The sequence below is a fragment of the Lemur catta genome, chromosome 5 (genome assembly GCF_020740605.2).
Source record: "Lemur catta isolate mLemCat1 chromosome 5, mLemCat1.pri, whole genome shotgun sequence".
Classification (NCBI taxonomy): domain Eukaryota; kingdom Metazoa; phylum Chordata; class Mammalia; order Primates; family Lemuridae; genus Lemur; species Lemur catta.
Window position 1 is genome coordinate 97,252,640 of NC_059132.1, and position 27,192 is coordinate 97,279,831.

Genomic DNA, 27,192 nt, shown 5'->3' on the forward strand with positions numbered 1-27,192 from the left:
CTGATTTTCCTAATTGGAAATTAACTTTCTTGTCTACATGCTGCTGCCTCATTTAAAACATAAGATTTTTTTAAGCAAAAATTTTAAAACTAGGCTTTCATTTAAAACATACACGGTCCTCTATAATAAACCATCATAATTCACCTAAGATTATTATGCTCTCAAGAAGTCAGACTAGTTTGGAGAATCATAAATACTAATTCCAGTCAACTCATTGCTGCTACCTGTAGCACTGTTTTAAAATGTAGTCTGAGAATTAATCCGGTTTAATCTCAGCCTTACTACTAACTATTAATACCTCATTAAATGGTAGGCAAGTTATTTCTCATTTAGCTCATTTCCTCATTTGCTAAATAAGGGATAAATATGGATACCCTGCAGGGTATTAGAGGATTCAATTGGAGAAGAAAAAGGCTAAATGTATATGTACATATATGCAATATATAAAAAGCATCTGGTATATAGCTGGTACTCATCACGTTGTCTTCTCTTTTACTTTCTGCTTTTTACTGTTCAATAAACCATTATTATATGCTCTGAAAACATTATCCTGTTTTCAAAGGAAAAAATAAGCCAAAACTCAAGCTTCGAATCTACAAAAGTATTAAAAGAGAAGAAAACATTTTAAAATCAAGCTAATGACTAGAAAATGTTCTATGATTCTGGCAGATAATGTTAACAGATCCCAAAATTGTTAGTAAGGTAATATTCAAGTATTAAAAGATGTTTTAAGTGACTTGATAAGACTCATAGAGGCAAACTGAGTCAAAATCCTATTAGATACAGAATATCCAAGAGAATGGATGATATACTTTAACCATATTGATAGTTCAATTCAAACAATTAGCCTTTGGTGAAGGTTTACTGAAAAATATGAAAGTAATGACTGTTTTACTAAATTAATCAATGAGTTAAAATATACAATCAGGTTTTCTGGACAATCTTAATTAAGACTTATTTCTTGTCTACTCACAGTAATCTACTCCTTTCTTTACAACTATAAGAAAGATAAGAAGCCCTGATTACACTGTAAGCCAAGATAAAAATTACTGCTAAATACTAATCAATAATAATTCCTCTCACCTAAAACATCAGAGCACACTCTAATCTTAGGAAATCAGAGAGTAGGTAGTCCATAAATTACATAGCACTAATTTACCTTGTGTTGTCTAGTACAACACAAATAGCCACTAGCCACTCATCATGTCCAAGTGCTTAAAACGTGGCTAGTCCAAATTGCAACGTGCTACAAGTATAACACACACACTGGATTTTGAAGACTTAGCTTGAAAAAAAGGGTATGTCTTATTAATAATTTTTTATAATTATATGTTAAAATAATTTTAAATGTTGGTTAAATATACTATTATAATTCATTTCACCTGTTTCTCTTTACTATAAGAAAATGCAAAATTACATATGTGGTTTACATTTGTGACTCGTATTTTTATTGGGCAGCATTGAATTGATCCAGAGAGTCACCAAAGAAAAGAGCCAAACCTCAGTGCCACGTCCATTTCCTCAGCCTGTAGCACAGCACCCACGAGAGGCTGGACCCAGATGGCATCACCAACCCTTACACCCACGTTCTTCTGTGCCACTTCACTCAGGCCAACCTTGCCTCCAGGAAATCCTGCCACAGGCCAGGCTGTATAGACCTGCCCAGACAGAAGAAATAAAAATATTAGAAAGTAAATATTCATAGAATACCATCAATTTATAAGGCAGAATACAAAGCACAGCCAAGTACTTGGATGTGTAAAACACCGTCCTTAACCCAAAGAAGTTATAATCTGACACAAGTTGCAATAAGACAAATTGCAGCAACAAAAAAAAAGAAATACTACAAGTTCACAAAAAATAAATTTTTAAATAAATATTACATCTTTTTGTGAAAATCAAGAATGATCCCACAGTGAAGATGGTGGAAGATTTAAAAGGTAGATTTAGCAAAAGAGACAAAGGCATTAATAGGTAATAAGAAAAAAAATGACAAAAATATTGAAGGCCAGATAACTTGTAAAGTAATCCATCCTAGAACTTAAATTACATCCAGGAATTAGTGAGGGACATAGCATAGGAGATCTGTGAGAACCTAGATCTTATCAGATTTAAATGATAAGGGACAAGCGCAAAAATTTCTGGCTCGAGCTCACACATTTATACTGCTCTCTTCCACAAGATATAGTAAAGGATTTTTTTAAAGTATAAGCCCAGAACAATAAAAAGAATGGAAGGGATGCCATCAGCAGACAAAAGATTTCAAAACATTTCCAGAGGATTCCCACTGAATCAGAAAAGCATTAGAGGAAGTCATGACAGAGGCTGGGGCTGGTAGCAGGAAAGAAAGCCAAGCTGCCAAAAATGATCCAGGAAAGGCTCTAGGCTTAGAGTCTCAGGTATGAAGAATGGCAGCAAGGAGGAACATAGCTGAAATCAGAGAGAGTAATCAAATATTTGTATATAGAACAGGTGACCTTCTTACCCCAAGATAACATTTCTGTAGAGAAATACAACTAACCAAGTAGGAGGAATAGGGTCAATAGTGTATGAGTTACTACCTCTTGAGGAAAGTCTTCTCTCAATGTTATGACATTTTAGGGGTTACTATTTCCAGTATAGTCACAGACATCAAAGGAAGAGGGAGTTTACATGCAAGTGAATGTCTTTTAAAATATATTTTTTCACTTATTCCTGCTTGTGTTGAAAATTAAAGTCAGAAACATCTCAAATACAGGTTTAGTACCATCTCTTATCCAAAATGCTTGGAACCAGAAGTGTTTTGAATTTCAGATTTTTTGGGATTTCAGAATATATGCATTGTACTTAACCGACTGAGAATCCAAAATCTGAAATGCTCCAATGAGCATTTCCTTTGAGCATCATGTCAGCACTCAAAAAGTTCTGGATTTTGGAGCTTTTTGGATTTGGGATGCTCAACTTGTATTTCTAAACTAAGGAAATGAAAACGACTCTTACCTCTTGCTTTCCATTCAAACTGGTAAGCAACACTGGTCGACCTATACATATATTTGCAGACTTCATAGTGTTGAGTCCAAGATGAACAAGGGAATTCTGGAATGTTTTAGGAATTTTGTCATCTATAAGGAAGAAAAAGAAAATTATTTTTGTAGTATTTTGTAAATGAAGTTAAAGCATGCTTTCTTTTGAAGTAAATAAAAAATCCTCTATCCATACAACCACATGAATGCACTTACCATACCCTGGAGAAACCACTGCTCTAACCCTCATTTTAACAAACAAATTTAATTTTTTTACATTTTTAATTTTTTTGAGACAAGGTCAAAAGACAATGGTGTCATCGTAGCTTACTGCAACCTCAAACTCCTGGGCTCAAGTGATCCTCCTGCCTTAGCCTCCCACTAGCTGGGACTATAGGCATGAATCACCATGCCTGGCTAATTTTTTTCATTTTTTTGTAGAGGCAGGGTCTCGCTATTGCCCAGGCTGGTCTTCAACTCCTAGCCTTAAGCAATCCTCCCACCTCAGCCTTCCAAAGTGCTTGGATTACAGGCATGAGCCACCACACCTGGCCAACAAACAAATTTAAAACCAGATCCTTTTAGGATTTATTGACAATATATGAACTAAAAAGAGGATGTTTTATAGGGTACTAGTTTATTAATTCTTTTTAAGTCTCCAATTTCATTAAGAACTAAAAGTACTTGCAGCAGAGTCTCTTAGCTTTTTGTAGTACAGATTCTAAAATTAAGTCAGCTACTGGTATTCAAAGGTTTGAACTGGGAACTGGCACATCTATCTGGATTTAGAGGACTAAGTTATATTTCAACTTCTGACCCATGTAATAATAATCAGATCTTTTTCTCCTCTATTACCAAGAATACACAGATAATAACATGAGTCTTACTCCTTATACAAACACGCATTGACTGAAATCACCATTAGTGATTTCAACATTTGGCTGAAGGGGCCCAGAATTCAGCCCAGTTGACAACATCTCTGAAAATGATGTGCTAACATCTCCACCCCTCCCAACCCACTCCCGCCACCCCACCCCAATAAGGCTCCACATTTGGTTAGTTGTCCCTCCTCTGATTCTCCCCTGAGCTGCCAGATATTAGCATTTATCCTAATATCCATTTGTTTTGCAGTCTTTCTCCTAAAGTGCATGCTGCTTTGGGGCAGGAACTGGGTCATATTTATCTTTGTATCTCCAATGCCTAACAGTACAGCAAATATAGCAGATATAATAAATATCAACGAAATGAATGAATGTAGGAGGTGAGTATACAATATTTTTCTTTTCAGTACACAATCCATGAAACACTTAGGGAGTTTAAACTTGACACAAACTTTTGTAAAATTTATTACAGGCACACATACCATAATCAAAGAGCTTTACCTAATATTAGTGTTCCTTAATAATCAAAAAAACATCTTTTGTAATGAAATAGAAATTAATGAAAGCAAAACCATGAGGAACATCCGATTTATATAATCCCATCACTACAAAATAACTCCCCAACACATTTATTTTCCTTCTGTCATCAGAGGAACAAATCTAGAAAAACAAAGCATTTCACAGAGCTAGATGCACAGTACTGGGTATAAAATGAAACGAGCATGCTACATAACATGAGAAGCTGAACACAAATTCAACTTTCTTGTGAGAATTGTTTCTCTTAGTTTGCCAGTCAATAACAGCAAAGCATACTGCTATTAGATGACCTCGTAATATTCAGTTTCTGCCTCTTTCTTCCTAAACTCCAATGAGCTACCTTTCCCTCTTGACAATTACCTCACAGGGGACTGTGTCCTTCGCAAGACTCTAGGTTTTCTTCTTCTCCCTCCATCCTATCTTGAATATTCACCATGCCCCAGGATTTAACAAATCACAGGCTTGCCTAAATACCTCCCCACATCCCTGTCAATGGAGATCATGGGCAAATTCCCCTACACTGGCCCTATTTCCCAATATATCACCATTGTATTTTTTGCTTTCATCATCCAAGCTGTCCCCACAATTCCTTTCATCAGTCCTCATTCCTCCTATACCTTATTTTATTTTTTTTCTTTTTTAGAGAAAGGGTCTTTTTTAGATGAGTGCAGTGGCATGATCACAGCTCACTGTAACCTCAAACTCCTGGGCTCGAGTGATTCTCCCATCTCAACCTCCAGAGTAGCTGGGACTACAGGTGCATGCCACCAGATCAGAAAATTTTTTTTTTTTCTTGTAGAGACAGGGGTCTCACTATATTGCCCAGGCTGGTCTTGAACTCCTAGCCTCAAGCAATCCTTCTGCCTCAGCCTCCCAAAGTGCTGGGATTATGGGAGTGAGCCACCATGTCTGGCTCCTACAATACTTTAAAAATATGTCTCAACATTTACTTTCCCATTAACTACCTTCACATTTATTGAGCACCTTAAGTGGCAGATTAACTAATGAGACAGTAATTTCAAACAACAACCCACCCTTCATTTATTCATTCAGCAAATATGTACTATATGCTTCCTAGATGGCAGATACTTTGCTAGGTACTTTTGTTCACAAGTTGTGGGCCTCACAGAGTTCATAATCTAGTAGGGTAAAAGAGTTATCAAACAATCACTGAGTAACTATAAAATTATAAACTAAGATTAACACACTGAAAGAATGACTAAGTGTTAGGAGAGCCTACAATGTACGATCTGGCCTAATCTGAAAGAATCAGAGAATGCTACTCAAAGAAAGTAATGTGAAAATTCAGATTTGAAGGAAGAGCAGGAAATAACAAAGAAAACAAAAAGATAATGTTAAGCAAAGAGAACAGCATGTGCAGAGGGTCTGGGCAGAAGGGAGTATGGTGCATCCTCAGGATGGAGTACAGGCAGAGTGGTGGAAGACAAAAGGGGCCATGGAAAGGTCAAGACCACCCAGGGCAATAGGCTGCATCAAGATGCTGGCCATTACTCTGACAGCAATGGAGCCCAGTGAGGGATGAAAAGCAGGGCCATGACAGAATCTCCATTTTAAAAAGATCATTCTGGCTGCAGAACGTAAAAGGAATAAGGCAGGCAGCAAAACTGGAAGCAGGAAAAATCAGTTAAAAGGCTATTGTAGCAGCCCAGGTGAGAGATAATGGCATCTGAAATGAAGGTGGAAGCAGTAGGAACAGTGTGAGGAAGAGGAACATGGAAAATATTTAGGTGATAAACATGACTTGGTGGTGGCCTGGATATGTGAGATGTGAGAGAAAGCGGTGTCATGAATGACTCCTAGATTTCTGAATCTTGCAATGGGAAAACTTGAACAGAACTGAAGTTTGTTTTGTTGGAGGAAATATGGGCTCATAAAGTCAGTCCTGAAGTACCTATAATAAATCTAAGAGAAGAGGTATTGTACAGTGCTATTTAAAATGTAGTCCACAAACTATCTGCTACTGCTTCATGATGAGCTAAGTACAAAAAATGAAAATTAGCTTTAGAAGCTTTTATTACAATTTAACAGAGTAATTTTACATCTGTTGAATCTAATAATTTGTTTTTTAACTTATTTTTCTAGTAAATCATTTTTATTGCATTTTACAAAAGTACCAATCTGTGACAGTGTAAATTTTAAAACCTTTGCCATAGAGAGCTTGAAAACCAGTGATGTAAAAGACAACTGAATCAAGACTCAGTATGAATTACAAATATAAATCTGATATTGAATAGACTATAGATGGGAAACTCTGGGCATTGGATGAATTTGCCAAAGAGAGAAGATTCATAGAGAGAAAAAGATGGTTTAGGACTAAGAATTGAGGAACTTCAACATCTAATAGTCAAGTGGAAAAGGGTGAGCCTGCAAAAGAAAATCACAAAGTACCAAACAAGGCTGGAGAAAAACTAAGAAAGTTTGATGCCATGTAAGACAAGAAGTGTTTTAAGGAGGAGGAAATGGGCAACAATGCCAAAAGCTGCTGAGGTCAAGTAAGGTAAGTAATCAAAAACTATCCACTGGATTTATCAACATGGAGATGCTTGGTGACAATGGCAGGAACAGTTTCCGTGGAATGATGGGGTGAAAGTCAAAAACGAACAAGCTAAGGAGTATGTGGATGAGAAAGAGCCAGAGACCACTCTATTTAAGAACTTTGGCAACGAAGGGGTAGAGATAAGGTGGTGGCAGAAGCAAATGTGGAGCTTTTGTTTTCAGATGGAAGAAAAATGAGCATGTTTAAATGTCAACGGGAAGGATCCAGTTAAAAAAAAGATGAATCTGCAGAAAAGAACAAGTTGTCCCCTAATCCCCAAAGAAGAATGAAAACAAAATTCGAACTCTAAGATTGTCTTTAGGGTCTGATTAGACGTAAAAATCTTGCACTAGTTTAGTATGGTCCATTTTTCAAAGATAATACACATCAAGCATGCTAGAAGCTTTACCAACTAAATGACTTTTCAAATATAAATCCGTTCTCTAAGTCAGGGGAACTGTAATTTAAAATAACGGCTTTGGAGTCAAATACACCTGGAGTCAAATATTGGCTCTGCCACTTAGTACCTGTGTAACCTGAATGGAATCACATATTTTCTTCCTCTGTAAAATGGACATTACTATAAAGTACCTATTTGTCACAGCTTCTGTGAAAATTTAATTATGTGACACACCTGACCTACCACTAACACTAGTGTGAAACTAATTGCAGCTATTAAATACCAGAACCTGTGTAAGAGAAGAAAAAGCCATCTTCACTCTGAAAGACACAGTAATGTCTCTTAGGAAGGACAGATCCACATTTGTACTGAACTAGGTATTTAGATTTTTAGTATACGTATCCTACGCTCGCTAAATATGAACAATTTGAACAGTTAAGTATGTCGTTAATCTTCAATAAGACAAAACTGTTTCAAACGCAACTTAAATATTCAAAACACCTCACAAAAGAAACGACTTAACACGGATAAACCATTCCTGCCTGAGTTCTCTAACGCAGCGCGGCTACACCTGCATACTTACACATGTATTATACATGCTTCTTACATACGTGAGCCTCACACACTTGCGCGCGCTCCCACACCTACGCCACGCCAAACTCTCAAAAGCCCCTGCACCTCCAGATCCTCCCCCCTCAGGCGGCGTCCCCTCGGCCTCGGGTCTCCCTCACGGAATTCTTTACCCTTTGCTAGGAAGTTGGTCACCACCAGAGTCCCGGCTGCCGCCGCGAAGTCTGAGCCAGCCGAAGGAGCCGCGAGCAACGGCGAGCCATTTTCCGCGCTTTGGCTCAACCGCTTTCTGTTCTTCTTGGAAGACATGATCAGAAGGCAGCCCCGGCGCAGGCAGCCCCGGCGAAGCCAGCTCAACGTGCGCGCTTCCCCAAAAACTTCCGGGGCAGAAGTCAGCGAGGGTCCGCCTCCGCGCCGTAATCTCCCGAGTGGAGCGCAGCAGGGCGGGAGGACAGGCAGGCGCGCGGATGGGCGAGCGACAGGGCTGGCGGGTTGCGGGCAGCGTCTTTAGAAACCCCGATTTTTAAAGCGGTTGCGGAGGTTCTGACATCTGCAAAGGAAGACGGGTTCGGTGAACAGAACTGCCATGGAAATTATAAATTCCAAAAAAATACCCAGGTCTTTTTTTTGCATATCCGCCCACCTTCCCATCCCTAAGCAAACAACTGTTGAATTAATTAACAGGACGGGCGTGGTGGGTCAAGCCGGTAATCCTAGCATTTTGGGAGGCTGAGGAGGGAGGATCGTTTGACCCCAGGAGTTTGAGGTTGCAAGTGAGCCGTGATCAGGCCATTGGTCTCCAGCCTGGGCGACAGAGCGAGACCTTGTCTCCAAAAAACAAAACAAAACAACACAAAACTAGCTAACAAAATAAGTGGCTCCGCTTAACCGGAGCTGGGCAAACTGCTGACAGGGGCTGGCGGGCAGCACTATAGTGAAATAGTATACCCTGTTCAACCGAGAAGTGGCACTCTTCTAAAATTTACGGGAGCGTGGAGGAGCGGTGACTTGAGGCGCAGCGGATAAGCCGGGAAGGCGATGTCGCCGCCGCCGATGTGGGGCTACTGGCGTTCGGTGCTGGCCCGGGCCTGCCAGCCCAGGCTTTCGGCGGGGTGCCGCGGGGCCTCGGGCGGACAGGGTTGCGCGCAGCACCCCCCGGTCGGAGCGTGCGAGCTGCGGGGCGAGCTGGACAGATTCGGGGGCGTCTCCGTGCGCCTGGCGCGGCTCGGCGCGCTGGATCGCCTGGACGCCGCCGCCTTCCTGAAGGGCTTGCAGGGCAAGTGCGCCTGGGGCGAAAGGCTCGCGGGCTCCTGAGCCTGTTTAATGAAATAACCGCCGTCTCCACCCCCGAGTCGCTGTGTGCACCGGTGAAGTACTGAGCCCAGGGGGCAGGGGCGAGGTTCGCCTGACTCGGTCCCGTTTTCTCCCATGAGTTCTTCCGCCCTTTTCTGGGAGGTCTCTGAGGTGTTTGGGTGAAATGGTAAAGATCCCAGACTTTGGATCTGCAGTCCTGGTTTCTAGTCCTCTCTTTAGTCACAAATGTATGACGTTGGGCAAGTTCTGTAAACCGCCATTTCATCGTCCATGAACTCGGGCAATAGGAGCTCATGGGATTGCTGAAGGTTAATTTGGATGATGCCTATAAAGTTCATAGCACGGTGTCTGTCACATATTTAACCCTCAGTAGATGTTTGTTAATATTGCTGTGTTATTACTTACTATCCTTTACCGAGCCTAGGTTCTGCCAGGGACTTTGCCCAAAGCAAAACTGTCTTAACATTCGAATGCAGGTGGTGGACCATCATCAGTGCACCAGAGAGGTTCTTAGTGGTCACATTAGTACACAAATCCCATCAGGAGCTGTCAGGGCAAGAGCTGAAGTTTGGTTCAGCTCATAGAGCAACAAGTCTTATGATTAACCAGGGAGGCCACGTGGTGGGTGGCTTCAGTCTGCAAGTCAATAAGAAAACTCTCCACGGGCTTTGAACCTTGAGCCCAGTGATAAGAAAAAAAGCTTGGATGGAGGAGCCTTCACTTTGGGAGAAATCTGTGATCGGGTGGAGCAGCCTGTTTTTCAAACTGCCTTTGAGAGCCTTATATATAATCTAATTGAGGACATGGCGTGGAAATTCAGCTATGGAAAAATCCTCTCACACTAACAAGAAACTTCAAATAATCTTTATCATATCGAGCAATACGGCCAGTGAGCAAATCCGTAAATATAATCAAGCTACTTATTTTATTGTTTAATCATCCTCATTCCCAAACTTCTTAGCTCTTCGCGTGATTTTCATTCCTGCTTGTGAATAATTGCTGGCAAGTCCACTTAGATTCCAACAATATCATCAGTAAGAGAATCAGTTTATCTTCTGATATATGTAGATATGGGTGGGTAGGCACGGGTATTTATTTCACACTGATACTTGTCAGTGACCAAACAGGTGATCAGAGCACTCCCCCAGTCAGCATGGTAAAACAGAAAGCATTTTGGATTTGGAGTCGCACATCCAGGGTTCAAGTCCCCAGGTTCTGCCACATGGCATTAAGCAAATTGCCACTCAAAATATTGGCCGCTTAGGTTGTTTTATGTGAATTAATGCCAACCTTAATTACTGGATAGATGTGATGAAAGATGAAACTAATTTGTAAATGCTGAAGTATCATAAACTTTTATATTTTTTAATAAAACAAATTCTGTTGCACTTACTAAGTGCTAGAGACTGTTTTAGAACCTTTACAAATATTAGTTCATTTAATCCTCATAACAACCCTGTGAGGTAGATAACTATTATTATGCCCATTTTAAAGATAACAGTTCTGAGGCACAGAGAGAATAAAGTAACTTCCCCTGGCTCTAGGTCTGTTCTTACTGCACTATGCTACCTCTAAGAGCTACTGCTAGTTCAGTTGTAACAGAGTCACATAAAACTAACCAAATGGTAGTGCCTATAAAGAGAACCAAAATCTGAGAAGAAAGCCTGATAGGAAGTCTATCTCTGTTCAAGTAAATTGATTGTGTATAATGTATTAGCAATAGTTTTATGTGTCCACTATTCTTTTAGTCCACTATTCTTTTAGGGTTCCTGTTTATTATGGACAACTTCCAAGTTAGATGGATAAGCAGGCAATAGGTTGTTAGTTTCACATACAGTATATCTGTAGTAGTGGTGAAATAGCTCTGGTTCTGGTCCTTGCTATGCCACTTACTAGCTATGTGACTTTAGGCAAGCCAATCATTTAATAAATATGAACTGAGCCCCAGTGCATAATATCAGGTTAACCAGCCGGCGTGGTGGGGGCACCTGTAATCCCAGCTACTGAGGAGGCTGAGTCAGGAGGATCACTTGAGCTCAGCAGTTCCAGGCCTTAGTAAGCTGTGATGGCACCACCACACTACAGCCTGGGTCACAGAGTGAGATCTTGTCTCAAAAAAAAAAAAAAATATATATATATATAAAATATATATATATACACATATAATATATATAGTTAACCTGGAGGATTACAAGTACATAGAATATTAAATATGTTTAGAAAAAATGGATAATGGAAGAGATATCATTAGGTAATGAAGACATAGTAATCCTAAATTTACATAATGGAGATCTCATGAGCAGTGGTTAGGAAAGATTTTTGTCAAAGATAAGGTATATGAGCTGGACTTTGAAGGATGAATACGGGAGGTAGAGGAGGAAAAAGTAATAATGTTTATTAGAGAAAAAGAAAAAGGAATTAAAAATTCTAAGCTGGCAAGCACTGGTTCAATAAAGAAGCCTGTAAGTGAGGTTAATATGGGATATAGGATTCAGTTTTGCACATACTTTGTGAAGTCTGAAGTGGAAACCTTCAGGAAATGTCTGAGAGCAACTGACCTTAACTGAGGTCAGGACTGGGCAGTCACCCTTACGTAGGTGTTAGTTGAAGCAGTAAGAATGAATGGAGTCTCCAACGCAGAGAGTGTAAAGATATAAAACAGCAGCAACTAACAATACCTTTGGAAACTTCATCTTTTTTGTTTGATGGGAAGGATTGTCTGGGAAGGAATACATGGGAACTCTGTGGGGTGATAGAAATGTTTTATAAGCTTAATCAAAGTGTGAGTTAGGGGGGTAGGCATATGTGAAAACTCATCAAATGTATGCTTAAGATTTATGCATTTCACTTTATGTAATCATACCTCAATTTTATTAATAAAAACATTTAATCAGAGAAAGAGAACAAGATGAGAAGGATCTGATCCGTAGCCTCATTGCAGGCTAAGTCAAATCAACAAGTCTTAAGGTCCCATGTTCCTGTCATTGTGCTAGGCACAACGACTTTCAAAGAGGCAGAAAATGTGGTCTTTAACAGGCAGGGTCTTACTGCAGAGCTGAGGAAGGGAGAAAGCAAAGGAAATTAATTAATTAAATAGAGAATCAAGCCTCCAAATACGTGTGCACGAACACACACTTTACAGGGTTATTATTATGATTTAGATGATGGTTGAAGAAATTGATCTGAAAAGTTTCTCTGAAAACTCTCTAAAACTGTGACATATTCATTTCTTCACCCATAAATTTAAGGTAATAATAACTGTCTTTCACAGTTGTGAGCACTTAATGAGATAATGTATATAAAGCATCTCTGGAACTTTGTAAGGTTCAAATGTTAGCATCTTTTCCCCCTGGCTCAATCTGAAGTAAGAAAATAGGCAGATTTAAAGAACTCGAAGACAGAAAACTTGTTGTTACATTTATCATAATATTATTTATAATAAAGAAAAATTGGAAACAATCTAAATGTTCAAGTGTAGAAGATTGGTTAAGTAGCCTATCATATACCTATATGAGAGAAACTATGCAGTCATTAGACATTCATATTCATTAAAAGAATTTCAAAGACATAGCAAAATATTTAAAATATAATATGTAGTGAAAGACATATGATATATATGGTATAATGTTAATTCAAAAAATCATGGGAAAATATCAAAATTTTAAATTTATCTGTGCTAATAAAATGTGAGGTTTTGATTTATTCATTCTATTTTTCTTTATTTTCAAAATTTCTAGAACTAGCATACATTAATTTAAAAGAATTAGTTATATGTTAACCACCTTGAAATTTATAAATAAAAAAGTTATGAGAGAACTCTTAAAGGAAAACAGAAGTCCACAATAGTCATTTATTAAGATTAAACTTCAGAATGTTAAAAGGAACAGCATTCAATTTGTTTTGTTTAGATCAGTTTATCTGTCCATTCTACAACTATTGAACACTTACTATGTGCCAAGTGTTATCTTAGATGATATGGATATAAAGTCAGCACTATACTGACTTTATTCTCAAGAAATTTAGTCTGATGGAAAAATCATATAAACAAGGTGGTAATTATGGTAAAACGAGGTAGTTCCCATGCTGGTAATATAAACAGAACATTTTGGGATCCTTTTCCAGAGAGTTACATACTTAAAGATGGCTTCCTGGACCATGAGGTGACAGACACCCTGAGGTGAGTTTTAATTTATTCCACTTGTCTCACTGAAAAATATTTACAGACTTTTGTCTCCTGCATTTTAGCTGCAATACAGCAATGGAGATCAGAAGGTAGAATAGCTGTATGGCTGCACATTCCCATCCTCCAGAGCCGATTTATTGTCCCCGCTGCTTCCCTGGGCTTCTGCTTTCACCATGCAGAATCGGATTCTTCAACGCTGACTCTGTGGCTGGAAGAAGGGCCCAGCAGATTACCAGGATATGCTACACATCAAGTAGGAGTTGCAGGTCAGTTTCAAACTCAGGACAACCAGCATTAACTTTTTAGAGGCTCACCCAATTTCTTGCTTCTCACAGCTGAACAGCTAGTTTGGTTTTTTTTTTTAATGTGGAATGAGTTATTGGATTAAATGATAACAATAGTCCCCCCCTTATCCACTGGGGATGTATTCCAAGACCCCCAGTAGATGTCAAAACTGCAGATAGTACCAAACCCTGTACACGACATGTTTTTTCCTATACATAACATACCCATGATAAAGTTTAGTTTATAAGTTAGGCACAATAAGAGATTACAGTAACTAATAAAAATAAACAATTATAAAAGTATACTGTAATAAACGTTATATGAACGTGGTCCCTCTCAAAATATTTTATTGTGCTATATTTACCCTTCTTGTGATGATGCAAGATGATAAAAATGCCTGCATGATGAGATGAAGTGAAGTCAATGACATAGGCATTATAATGTAAATGGAAAATTTCAGAAAAAAATAATTCATAAGTTTTAAATTGCGCACCTCTAAGTGGCACGATGTAATCCCCCTCTCCTGCTCTGTCCTGCCTGAGATGTGAATCATCTCTTTGTCCAGCACATTCACAACGTATATGCTACCCACTTCTCAGTCACTTAATAGCTCTCTGGTTACCAGATGGACTGTCACAGTACCACAGAGCTTGCATTCAAGTAACCCTTATTTTACCTAATAACGGCCCCAAAGTACAAGAGTGGTAATGCAACATTTTCATACCATGGTTGACCTCAGGTTACTGAAACCACAGAACGTGAAACCACAGATGAGAGGCACTACTCTTCCTTGGGACTATTACATAGTGCGTTTATTTTATTTATTTTACATGATTCTTTTAAATAGATGATGTTTGCCTTATGAATCAGCAGATGGCAGCACAGAGAACATGTTTAGTTTTCCAACAAATGTGCTTGAACATGTTTTACACAGATAATTAAACTTCACTACTGAAATAGTAACACTGAATTGGGATCAGGAAATAAATTTATTCTAGTAAAACATTAGCACAAATTATGTGAATTTGTGAAGTGAAAGATAACTTTGTGTTGAATTTAAGGTAAAGCAAACAAAAATTTTCAATGATTTGAACAATACTTCTTAAAGACATTTACATTAAGTTATTGTGCCAAATAGTTGTTTAAAATAGCATAATTGAAATATATAGTGGAATTTTGAAGTTACTGATTAGCTTCAGAGACATAGGAAAGTTGAGAAAAGACTTCCCTTCAGATTAAGACAGGGGTTCTCAAATTGTAGATTGCATCAAAATCACCTGGAGGGCTTGTTAAACTAGAATGCTGGGCCCAATCCCCAGAGTTTCTGATTCAGTAGGTCTGGGGTGGGGCCCGAAAATTTGTACAATTTCTCTGGCTGTTTCTGCTGCTACTGCTGCTGCAGCTGGTCTCAGTACCACCTCTTAAGAACCAGGATTAAGGAAATTCTTAGATTTCCACAAAAACTAAAATAGTAAGGAATACTTATGGCCTTAATAAATGAAAGCAATAATACATATTATTAATTTAGTTAATAATTTTATTTGCATTTATATAATTTATAAGAGTTTTTAAGGTAGTTTTCACATTTGAAATCTTTTAAAGGAGTTGTTCAAAGATATCTAAGAATGTCTTCTCTTTCCATGGTCTTACTGCCCCGTAGCAAGTAGAGACATTCAGAAACTTTCCACTCAATTCTTCTTCAAAAGATTCTACTCAATAATTTGGTGATAGCTTCACACTTCATTGGGAAGTCATACAAGTAATTATTCATTGGCATAGACTTGTAGAGTTTTCAGTTATTACTACAAAATTGGTAATATATGTATAGAGTGGCCTGTGAAGGACCCGTTTATAACTAAGTATAATACTATGTTATGCATTATAGTTTAGTAGTATCACAGGAGTTCAGGGAATGGGAAATGTGGAACTTGACCAGTCTTGAAGAATAACTGTTAATAGAATTTGAAAGGGTTATTGGGGATCGGGACAAGGTAATGCAAGAAATTGTTCTGGAAAGGTGTGGAGCTTTCTTAAGGTGGAGAGAAAATAGTTGCCATTTGTTGTTATAAACAACAGAAGGCAGGTATGGCTGGAACAGAGTGAGCTATGGCTTTCTTACTTTCTTCAAACCCAGCGAGCTTTTGTCTGACCCAGAGCTTTTACCTGACCCAGAGCTTTTACACCTGCTGGCTCCTCTTCTTGCCATGTGCTTCCCCAGAGCTTTGTTTATCTAATTCTTTACAGCTGAGGTTTCTGCGCAAGTGTCTCCTTCTTAGAAAAATCTCCTCACCCTCCTATCTAAAATAGAGTCCCCCGATAACACACACACCAATCCCATCATTCTGTGTCCCTTTATCCAGTTTTATTTTTCTTTATAGCATTTATCAGTCTGAAATTACAGCACGTGCTTAATCTCCTCCATGATAATATAAACTCCATGAAGGCAGATATTTTATCTATCTTGTTCACCACTATATCCTCAGAAAGTAGATACTCAACATTTCTTGAATGAATGGTTGGAAGGAAATGAGAGAGCAGTTGTAGCATCACGACGTGAGAAGAGTGCCTATTTAGAATACAGACAGACTGGCTGTCAGTCCCTCGTAGGCCTGTGTGAACTCAGGCACTCATAATGATATTACTCAGAATTATTGTGATTTATACCTGAGATGATGTACATAAAGCACTTAGCACAGTGCCGGACTAATCATAATAATATAAGAACCTCTATTTAATCCCCAGTATCCTTGGATTTACTTAACTTTCATATTGTGACCAGCAGGGGTCACTCAAATTGTGTTTTAGTGGTGTTGATTTTGCCTTTGTGCTATGGTACTCATGTTTATAGTGAATTCGTTAGAGAATTGTCATTACTCAATTTGAGTAATCACAAATTATTAAAATTTAAGGTTTCCTTGGCATTCTATTCCTTATAAAGTCCAATTATATTATTAGATAAATTAGCATTTATCACCTTCTAGTGTTCTGTATAATTTATTTTTTATTTATTTGGCACCACCCCCCATACATACCAGAATGTGAGCCCTGTAAGGATAGGGAGTTTTGTTTGTTTTGTTCACCACTATATCCCCAGCACCTAGAAAAGTGCCTCAAACATGATAGGAGCTCAATTAATAGATATAAGACCTATATATGTTACATATAGGAAATCAATACTGAAAACATGGACAGGTATAGAAAGTATCTTTTTTAAAATATCTTCTCATATTATGTATACAAATATATTTAAATTATAGCATCTAAAGAAACCTAATATAAATAATTGAAGTGTCATTTGTATTTTTGACCCAGGATTGCCCAAAGAGAAATATTTTTAAAGAGAGAGAGAATACTCAATGTGTATCATGAATGAATAAATGAAAGAAATGAACTAGAATTTAAAACATATAAAATAAAGAAGCGTTCCAAAGCAATATATTAGTAGGTTATAAAGTTGTGTACATACATGGCAAGGAAATTTAATTGGCTTCAGGGAGGTCTTGAACTGAATATTGAGATATTTGGGATTTGGATTGTCAGGGGGTGCAGACTGTGTTCTATGTATAGTGATTCAAGGAATAAAAATAAACATGAAGAAGTCCATTTATTCAATAAATATTTTTAAGTACTGCTATGGTCTGAATGTTTGTTTCTCGCCAAAATTCGTATGTTGAAACCTAATCCCCAGCGTGATGGTATTAAGAGGTGGGGCCTTTGCAAGGTGACTAGGTCTTGAAGGCAGAGTTTATATCAATGGGATTAGCACCTTTATAAAACAGGCCCAAGGGAGCTTATGTACTCCTTCCACTGTGTGAGGACACAGCTAGAAAGTGACATCTGTGAGGAATAGGCCCTCACCAGACACCAGGTCTGCTGGCACCTTGATCTTGGACTTCCCAGCCTCTAGAACTGTGAGAAATAAAAGTTTGTTGTTTATAAACTACCCAGTCTGTGGAATTTTGTTATAGCAACCCAAATGGACTAAGATAAGTACTTAGAATTGTCTGAACACTAAATACTATAAAAGGATAAAAAAGTTATTCAACTATGTGTCATCAGGAATAGATAATCTGGAGAAGAAGTTTATGCAGACGGTTATCCTACAAGTTAGCAAACGCTAGAACCATCATTGGTAGGTACTCTAAATTGTTAAAAGAGCTTGGACAACCGAGCAATCATTTTCTTGCTGGAGAGATTTTACAAGTCTTCATGGATGAGGTGGTGTGGGTTGAGCATTCTTAATCTGAAAATCCAAAATCCAAAATGCTCCAAAATCTGAAACTTTTTGAGTGCCAACATAACACAAGTGAAAAATTTCACACTTTACCTTGTGTGATGGGTCACAGTCAAAACTTTGTTTTATGCACAAAATTATTTAAAAAAAATACTGTATCAAATTACCTTCAGGTTATGTGTATAAGATGTATATAAAATATAAATGAATTTCATGTTTAGACTTGGGTCCTATCCCCAAGGTATCTCATTATGTATATGCAAATTTTCCCAAATCCAAAAAAGTCCAAAATGCTTCTGGTCCCAAACATTTTGGATAAGGAATGCTCAGCCTATATTTGATGAGGCTTCAAGTATTGGTATGATTTTGATGACCACAGATAAAGAGTGTGTGAGGAGTCTAGGATGAATGAAATCAATACTTCTCAATTATCTTTTATTTTTTTTCCCATCAGGAGCTGTGTTTGATGAAAATACTAGAAAAATATTGGTTGTACAAGATCGAAATAAAGTAAGTTGCTCTGCTTTACAAATTGCTTTTCAAATGTTCAGTTCTTTATAGAGAAAAATAAAATGTAGAAATTTTGATATGCCTAAGGAGTTATAGAAAGATATTTTTAAAGTTGTTTCTAAGCAGTTATGGATCACTTAGATAGATATTTATTTAAACCAAAAAGGCTATATGCCCTGTTCTAAGCATTGGGCACAGATCAGTGAACAAAGCAAAGTTTCTACATTTGGAGCCTGAAGTCAAATGTGTATGATAGAAATAATAAAATGAATAAATAATATGTAAGGTGGGATAAGCATTATTAAGAATAATACATGGTGCAGGGATAAAGAAAATGACTGGGTTTGCTATATTATATATTAATTTCTGTAAGGCTAGTACCTTGCACTCAATAAATTTTTGTTGAATGAATGAATAAACCTATAAGACACTCTGATAGTTTCTATCTCATTGGTAACAGTGATAATATTGTAGCTAGTGAGATTTATCTAAATACAGTAGGCCTGAATTCTACAAAGTGATAGTAGCATTAAAGACTAGAACAATGAAAATAAAAGATAAGCAAATTTCTAGCATCTCACCAAGTTGGAGTAAAGGCAGCAAAAGAAAGTCACATGATATAAGAGAACCAAGTGGAAGAGGCTTAGCAGGTCTGTCCTCTTGTTCTAGATTCTTGAGATATGGTTGAAAGAAATTAGTAGTCTTTTGGGGATTGTGTTTAACACAACTTCTGCTCAGGATTTCAGTAGCCATGCCCAGAGAAGGTTCTATAATGAATGTCTGTGGAGCTGGGAAAACAGTAAGGAAAAGGATGAGAAAATGATTCATTCCTTTTCACCCATCCTAGAAGCCCTAAAATAAACTTGAATTTATCTTAAAGACAAGTTTTTTAAAAAACAGTGCTATTAAACTTGAAATTGCTTTAACAGAGTAGGTATCCTAACATTCTGTTAATATCTCTGAAAAATGCATTAGAAAATGTACCCTTTGTTAATACCCGAAATATGTATTTTTGGGGCTGCAATTCCTACCACTGGCAAAGGATTGCAGAGTAATAGATGAGATGAGACCATCCTTACCTCATCCACATTGTCTTCTATTTTCCATTTACTTACAAACACACTCACACACACACACACACACACACACACACACACACACACACATATTTATAATTGGCAAATGTGTAAGAAAATTTGTCAACCCATTCACCATTCTGAAATATGATGGAACTACTCTAAATACTGTTTAAAATCACATATTTTTATAAGTTAAAAGGATCCTTTACCTTATGTAGTATATGTAAAAATCAGATATGCTTAAGGAACTAAATGACCTCATGAACTCAAAGCAGGGAGGGATTACCCAACAAAGCAACCACGCACAAGAACATTTAAGAATACTTTTTTTTAGAGAGTGGAAAGTTCTTTTTTTAAGATTAGGGAAAAAATAGATCATGGAATTTTACACTTGAAGCAGAGATAATTTTGTCTTCTTTTATAGAAAGGAAGAACAAAGACAAAAAACACAGATTCAAAAAGGCTGAATTTTCAAAACCCATCCTCAGTAATTTTTTTCTCATGAAACAATATATTAGAAAGATAGAATAATAATAAATTACTAGCTAGGAAATAAATCCCATGCCAATCAGAAGATTCCAGATGGGAAACTCACAGGCAACAGGTCGATATAAGGATGTTTGACACCAAACTAGATTTTATTCCAAATTCACAAGCTCTGAAGGATATGGATTCTGATTGGATTTACCTAGAATGTTCCCATTAAGTCTTAGGAAAAGATCAAAAAGTATATGAAAAAAGAGTGGACAGTAGTTAAGGATTAGTGAGAAAATATCAAATCAACTTTTTAAATTTCTTAAAAGAGGGTTAGAACCAGCCTGGCCTGGATTTTAACCCTGAGTTTATCATATACTGGCTGTGTAACCCCAGGCAAATTATTAAGCATTTTTATGCACTCAGTTTCATCACCTCTAAAATGGGAACAATAATAGCCTTTCATGGGATTATTATGAAATTTAAATGTATGTAACTTTTATAAAAATATTTAACATAGAGTCTGGAACACAGTAGGCATTCATTGTATATTAGCAAGCATTTTAATGTTATTGTCATACTGCTAAACCCAGTTAATGGGATTATATTTTAATATAAAGAAAGAAAAAGTGGGAAGACATGCTTATCTCACTATTGATCATATCTAGAACATTAACCAGGTTTTTTAAACCACATAACTTAGGCCTCTCTACCTCCCTCTTAGAACTCAGGCTTACGCTTTTTAAAAATAAACTCTTTGAACCTAATGGAGCTAGAAAATGTCACAAACTACTTACTAGTGTAAAAGTATTTCTACTCTTTCCATATATGTTTTAATTCATGAAATAATCAAAATCAAATTTGTATGAGCCATTTTCAATCCTTATATCTAGCATTTTCCTCTTTCTAAGTAAGTTCAGATTTCCTATATAAACAGTTAATCTCCAATCATTTATAGTTAAAAGTCTAGGTAAATATTTTAAAAGTTGACTTTTATTGTTTTTAGGAAGTGTTTGTCTGCCCCATTGTAACATTTCTTTTGTTAGAATTTATGGTGGTGAAGTCCAACATCTATCAACAAAAGACTGCCTAGTTGTTGTAGAAACAAAGTTTCTGGAACTATTTCAAAATGGAACCCAAAAGATAGTGCATTGATATAGAGATATAGTTCTACATTAATAAAGGCAATCATAATATGCTATGTAAATTAATGTTAAGCCTAAGCCAGATGTGGAAGAATGGAAAGCCTGAATTCTGTACCCACATAATGAACAGTCTCTGGAAACTCTGGGAACCATGCCACTTGTCTCCAACCTAGCATAGCTGAGAAGTGACACATTCCTTTAAGAAGCATTCATCCAGGAAATGAGTGGGTCACAAAACACCAGTAAAAGGTCCACAACTTGTTTTATGAATGAAGAGTATAAGGTGTACTGGCCAAAGGTACAGCTCTCTTATGAATATGTTATAATTTCTCAATCATTCTTCAGCTTTTGTCATCGTGATGGATATAACAGAACTCTAACAAGAAAAAAATAATCACATCAGCCATAAGAATATTGTCCCTTGTCATCTAATAGTTATTTTAAATCTGTTTTTTTCTATATTTATCCCTATTCCAAGATCAGTTCTTCCCACCTGCCCCTCCCCACCAAAAAAAAAAAAGAAATAGTAGACAAGAAAACACAAAGAAATGGTAGACAGTTAAACACAAACTAATCAATTTTATTCACACTACCCATGAAAAGCAATTACATTTTTACATAAAATCATTAATACATACAATAAAAACTTAAGAGTAATATATCTGGTTAAAAACACAATACAGGAAATAGATGTGAAAATTAAAAATAGCATACTTTAGTGATTAAATTTATACTGTATTACCTACTTATAGCAGCATCTGAAGATTCTCCTATTTATTTGTTCATAGTTAACTAGCAGCGAAATTTTTTAAATACAGAAATTCAGTAGATGTTTCCCTCCAATGTTTCATTCATACAGAATTTATCACATTAACCAAAGCAAACTACTTCTATTTCCTGAAGAAAAAAGTGGGAGAAGACTTCATCAGTCACCAGCTCCCCGAAAAAAGAAGAAAGGAAGGAGGGGGAAGGCAGCTAAAAAAAAATTGCATGCAATTACCAAAAATAAATTCTCAACCACCTTAACCAATTATGGATGGATTTTGTAGAGTCTTAGTGTGGGTGTGTGTGTTAGTGAATAAATGTTACTTTAACTTTATTTTCTAACCATATACTGCAGTTGAAAAATATGTGGAAGTTTCCAGGAGGCCTGTCAGAGCCTGGAGAAGATATTGGTGAGTATCTTACATATTTTTAATTGGCTTGGAAATGTTGAAGAAATTCATGTGTTTACTTTCTTGCTTTATAGCTTAGAATCTGAATTTAAATTTTCTAATTTGTTCGCACTAAGTCAGAGAATTTCAGAGAAATTTTATATCATCAGGGCTGATATAAAATTAACAGCAAAATTTCTAATATTACAACTTATTCCATTAGTATAAATAATATTAGGAGCATACCACCTATTCTTCTGTTTATGACTGCTTCTAGATTAATTTTTCTCAAAAGGAGAAGCTTTGGATATACATCAGTAAATTTTAGTATTAAAAGTTATTTTGGATATGATTAAAATTGCTATTGGAATTGAATTCTTGACCATTCCATCACAGAAGCATCAAGAATAACTTTTAAATGAACTTTGAAATAAGTATAATAAATCAGTTGTACAACAGTGGTGATGGAAATCTTTTCTTTATGAAAACTTTATCTACTATTTATTTTAAATAGGAGGCCAAAACAAAGTAAAATATATGAGAATGTCTCAAATGAGAAATAACCCCCTAATACAACTTACTTAGCTCAATATTTAAAACAGAGAAATATGAAATAAGCTAAGAATTATTTATGTCACTGGTTTACAGGAAATAGAAAAATGGAAACTAAATTTTCCTACCCATTCCTTAAGCCATTGGATCAAATTCAATCTCCATCATAATAAATCAATAGGCAATTCATTTGATACCACTATTATTTCTCCATGACCTTTTCCTTAACATGCATGTCCCCTATTCTCTTTACCCAATTATATTACGGCAATTTTCTAAATTATCTTTAAATGTTTTATTTAAAAATGTGTATATACTTGAAAGTTATTTTTTTAATGCTGAATAGATCAAAATGCCCTATACACATTTATTATAGCCAACTCCTAACAATTCATGAATAACCTGATTGCTTTTAGATGTCTCAATAGCAAATCTTGGTTTTAGGTACTTACTGGCCTTTGTTTAGATTATGTAAGTCTTCTGTTGATATAAAAGATGATTTTGTAGTGGTGCAAGTGCTGAAAGAGGCAGCCGTTTGTTCTACAACCTAATTATCTCACGCTATTCATATGTGACATGTGAGTGTATGAACTAGTTAAGCTTATGTTTTGCATCCTTACCCAATCCATATTGGGCAAAAAGCAGTCTGCAGAAGGTTTCTTTAACTTCCTCTTATGAATCTTGCCTTTTCAAATGAATTGACTGTTTTCATTTGAACTTTTATGGATCCTCTGAATTTCAGTTATACTTATTTTTAGATGTAAATGAAGAAACACATTTCCAAGCCAAATGTTTAAGTATACTCCAGATCCTTCTTTAAGTCCAGATAATTAAAAATTCACCACTTTTTAAAAAGTATTTGTGGTTGTCACAACAACTCAGAGATCATATGTATGCCTCAGTCATGTGGAATTAAGAAAAAAAGCTGCAGTTGGCATTAACCATGCTTCCTAGGCATTATATAAATTAAAGCTTTGCCTTAGAATTAACAAAGCCTTGAACGCAGCTAGAAATGATAACTGACAGTAGAGGTCTGAAAGACTATGTGTATATGAAGGCATTTCTGTTTTGTAACACAGTACAAAATAATGGATATTCTTGATGAAGCCAAATCATCTAAGAATTATTGAAATTATTTTCTAAACCCTGTATTTAGGAAAGTATGTAATATACTTTAGGGATACTGTCATCACAAATGGTTAAACATTTATATTGGCTCTTAAATAGTAAATACTAGTTAACTGGGAAACACATTTGTTTGAAATCCCTCATCCTTTGAAAATACTAGGTAAATGAAGCGTTCTTACCATAGTGTTTAAAAAAATGTAAGAGGGCATATATAAAATAGAATGCAATCCTCAAGGCTTTAGTATAAAATAATACCCTAAGAGTATAAAGGTATCTGTAAGATTAAAATGGTCAAACTGCCTTCCTAAAAAATCTCATTACCACTGACGAGAGAATCTCCTGTATTAGCCAAAGAACCGCAAAGCAGTGGAGCCTGACAGAGGCCATCAGTGCACTAGAGTCAGAGGGAAACACCAGAAAAACCCACATTCTGCAAACTTTTTCCTATTATATTTTATTTCAACCTAACTCTATTATTAAATATTACAAAATAGAAATAACAAATATAAACTCTATTTCATTATTGTTCTGTAACTAAACAAAACAATATGACATATTTAAACATATCTCTTTGATCAGCAAAAATAAAAACAAAAATCTCTTAGTTTTTCAAACCTATAAAACAGTAAATGTTATTTCAGTTTAGCTTACATTACATTAAAATAATAAAGGTATAACAGAATAAAGTACTTTAACTTGTTAAAAAATTTAAATCTATGTTGAAATCCTTGGGTAGAAGATTTCCATCTTAATGTAGAAAGGGTCTCCCATACCCTGGACACAAAAGCACTTATTTGCCCATTCAATTTTCAGTCTAGTCAATGATAAGCTGATTCAAGTTAAACTGATCAGAACTACCCAGGCCCTACTGATTTTCAGTTCCCTGCTATGGTGACTGCTGGGCAGGGCAGATTCGCTTACAAGCCCCATCCGGTGCTTCCAGGACAAATAAACAGCCTAGACTCATGAGCTGAATGCTGAACTCTTAATTAGTGGTACTAAGAGCTAAATAGGATCCCCATAATTATTTCTCAAAGCATTTAAAGAATTAAAATAAACATTTCAACAACAGTTAGGGGGGCATTATATAAAATTTAAGACTAGTGCCACAATCTTTAACAACAAATTTAATAACAAACATGTATTTATGCCAGATTAAAATGTATTGTTATTATTAAGGAAAGTTTTTTTTTTCTTAACCTAGATTCTTCTTTTATCTGTTCAGTTTAAAGATATAATTTCTAACCATGTTTAACCTATGGGCAAAACTCAATTATAAGGGAAGTCAGTATGTAACTGAAAAATGGCAGATAAATGTCTTATATTTCAAAATGCTTTGCATCTTTCCATAACTGTTTCTTAGACAAAAAACAAGAGCCTATCCAGGGGATTAGTAAGACAGTCTACAGTCAGAGCACACAGGAATTGAGACACATTTCTGTGACTTCCTCTTCTTTGCCTATTTTTCACCAGTAGGATTACTGAGAAGGCAAATATCATTTACTATTTGACAGACAAGAACAATGGAGGCATTAAAGGGTATTTGAACAAAAATCTTTGTGACAGCAGTGCAGCTTCCCAGCAAAGGTGTCAAGAAAGGCAACTTTTTTAAGAGCTTCTCATAAATGCTTTGGGAGACAATGACAGAGCATCACGAAATTAGGGAAAGTCCATTTAGGGGATCTGTCTGGATGTTTAGAAAAAGCCACAAAAATATCTTAATGGCAATAAAAATCCTGCCATAGAAATTTCATTTAATTGAAAAATCATCCTTGTAATGTAAAAATCTGTGTTGTATTATAAAATTCTATATATTGCAAGTTTTTTTTAAACTTCTTATTAAACAACCACAGCATTTAATGTTGAAACAATGAATCCAAGTTTTTTGGAATCTTATCTCAAGAAACGAAGGAAATGTCAAAAATTACTCTGGTGAGTTTTACTGACAGCGTAACTAGAGGAACAATAACAACAAAATGGTTATAAAGGAATCTGTGCTGACCTGGAGGCTTGAGAGTCCCACCCGAGATCACCAGGAGAGATTAGAATCATCCCATAGTTCAATACGTTCTGCAGCTCAACAAACTTTTATAAGGAAGAGGCGGCAGTTTTGATGGATGATCAGGAATAGGATAATAATGAAGAAATATTTTAGAATATGAAATGTGGCTTTGCAACGTATGTTTTAACTTTTCCAACCTGTTTTTACCTTTTGCTAAATAGAGCAGGGAGAAGTTAAAAAGAGGTGACCTTAACAATGTACAGGTAGATAAGCCTCCAAGTAGCAGCTAAAAACATATTGACTATTTCAAAAGCTTCTTAAACATACAATGGTAAGAAAATACTTTGGTATTTCAGGATGTCCAGAAGGCAAAGAGTCGTATTGAAAACTTTACTTTCTTGGGGTAATGTTTTGCTTTTGAACCTCGAATGTAATGCTATTTTAACTGAAAATCTTTGATGACAAAGTTTCTAAAAATGTGATCCTTATCGATTCGTACCTCTCTCTTTTATGTAGGAGACACAGCAGTTCGAGAAGTTTTTGAAGAGACTGGTATAAAATCAGAATTCAGGTCCCTCCTGAGTATTCGACAACAGCACACAAATCCCGGAGCTTTTGGGAAGTCAGATATGTATATCATCTGCCGCCTAAAGCCACATTCATTCACCATAAATTTTTGCCAGCATGAATGCTTAAGATGTGAGTGGATGGATCTCAATGACCTGGTCAAGGCTGAAAATACTACTCCCATCACCAGCAGAGTTGCTAGACTGTTGCTATATGGGTACAGAGAAGGGTTTGACAAGATTGATCTGACCATGGAAGAACTTCCAGCAGTTTACACAGGCCTGTTCTATAAGCTGTATCACAAGGAACTGCCAGAGAATTACAAAACTATGCCAGGAATGGATTAAATTCACATTTACATGTTTAACAAAATTTGTAAGTAAATTGTACAGGTAGATTAACTTATGCCATATTATAAGATGTAGTGAACATTTGAGATTGATTAAATATCTGACTCTAATTTTCTAATGTATATGATTTCCATGAATAAAATTTGTTTGTAAATGTGCACATTTTAAAAGCCTCTTTTCAAATAAAGCAAATGTACGAAAAACACTGTAGCCCTAGGTAAGCTTCACTGGATAACAGCAGATACTACATAAAAGGGGGAGGGAAGTC

General features: G+C 36.3%; 2 protein-coding genes across 4 annotated transcripts in view; one reads left to right on the top strand and one right to left on the bottom strand.

The window, feature by feature from the left end:
- Window positions 1-8,316, bottom strand: part of SPATA5 (spermatogenesis associated 5) — a 236,264-nt gene extending 227,948 nt beyond the window's left edge. Inside the window, exons 1-3 of the mRNA XM_045552319.1 lie at window positions 8,121-8,316; window positions 2,980-3,101; window positions 1,501-1,658 (exon numbers count right to left, since the gene is read on the bottom strand). Coding sequence (XP_045408275.1) covers window positions 1,501-1,658; window positions 2,980-3,101; window positions 8,121-8,256 — 416 coding nt within the window. The 5' untranslated portion in view covers window positions 8,257-8,316. The remainder of the gene's footprint in view (window positions 1-1,500; window positions 1,659-2,979; window positions 3,102-8,120) is intronic.
- Window positions 8,317-8,955: 639 nt separating this feature from the next.
- Window positions 8,956-27,118, top strand: NUDT6 (nudix hydrolase 6). Of its 3 annotated transcripts, none has more exons than XM_045552323.1 (5): window positions 8,956-9,223; window positions 13,507-13,710; window positions 18,418-18,473; window positions 22,292-22,346; window positions 26,524-27,118. In XM_045552323.1, exons 1-5 carry the CDS (start codon window positions 8,986-8,988, stop codon window positions 26,919-26,921), a joined length of 951 nt encoding a protein of 316 aa, XP_045408279.1. In that variant the 5' UTR covers window positions 8,956-8,985; the 3' UTR covers window positions 26,922-27,118. The 3 variants fall into 3 exon arrangements, with proteins under 3 accessions (XP_045408279.1, XP_045408280.1, XP_045408281.1); XM_045552324.1 differs by lacking the exon at window positions 8,956-9,223 and adding an exon at window positions 9,239-9,314; XM_045552325.1 differs by lacking the exon at window positions 8,956-9,223 and adding an exon at window positions 9,349-10,295.
- The last annotated feature ends 74 nt before the right edge of the window (window positions 27,119-27,192 follow it).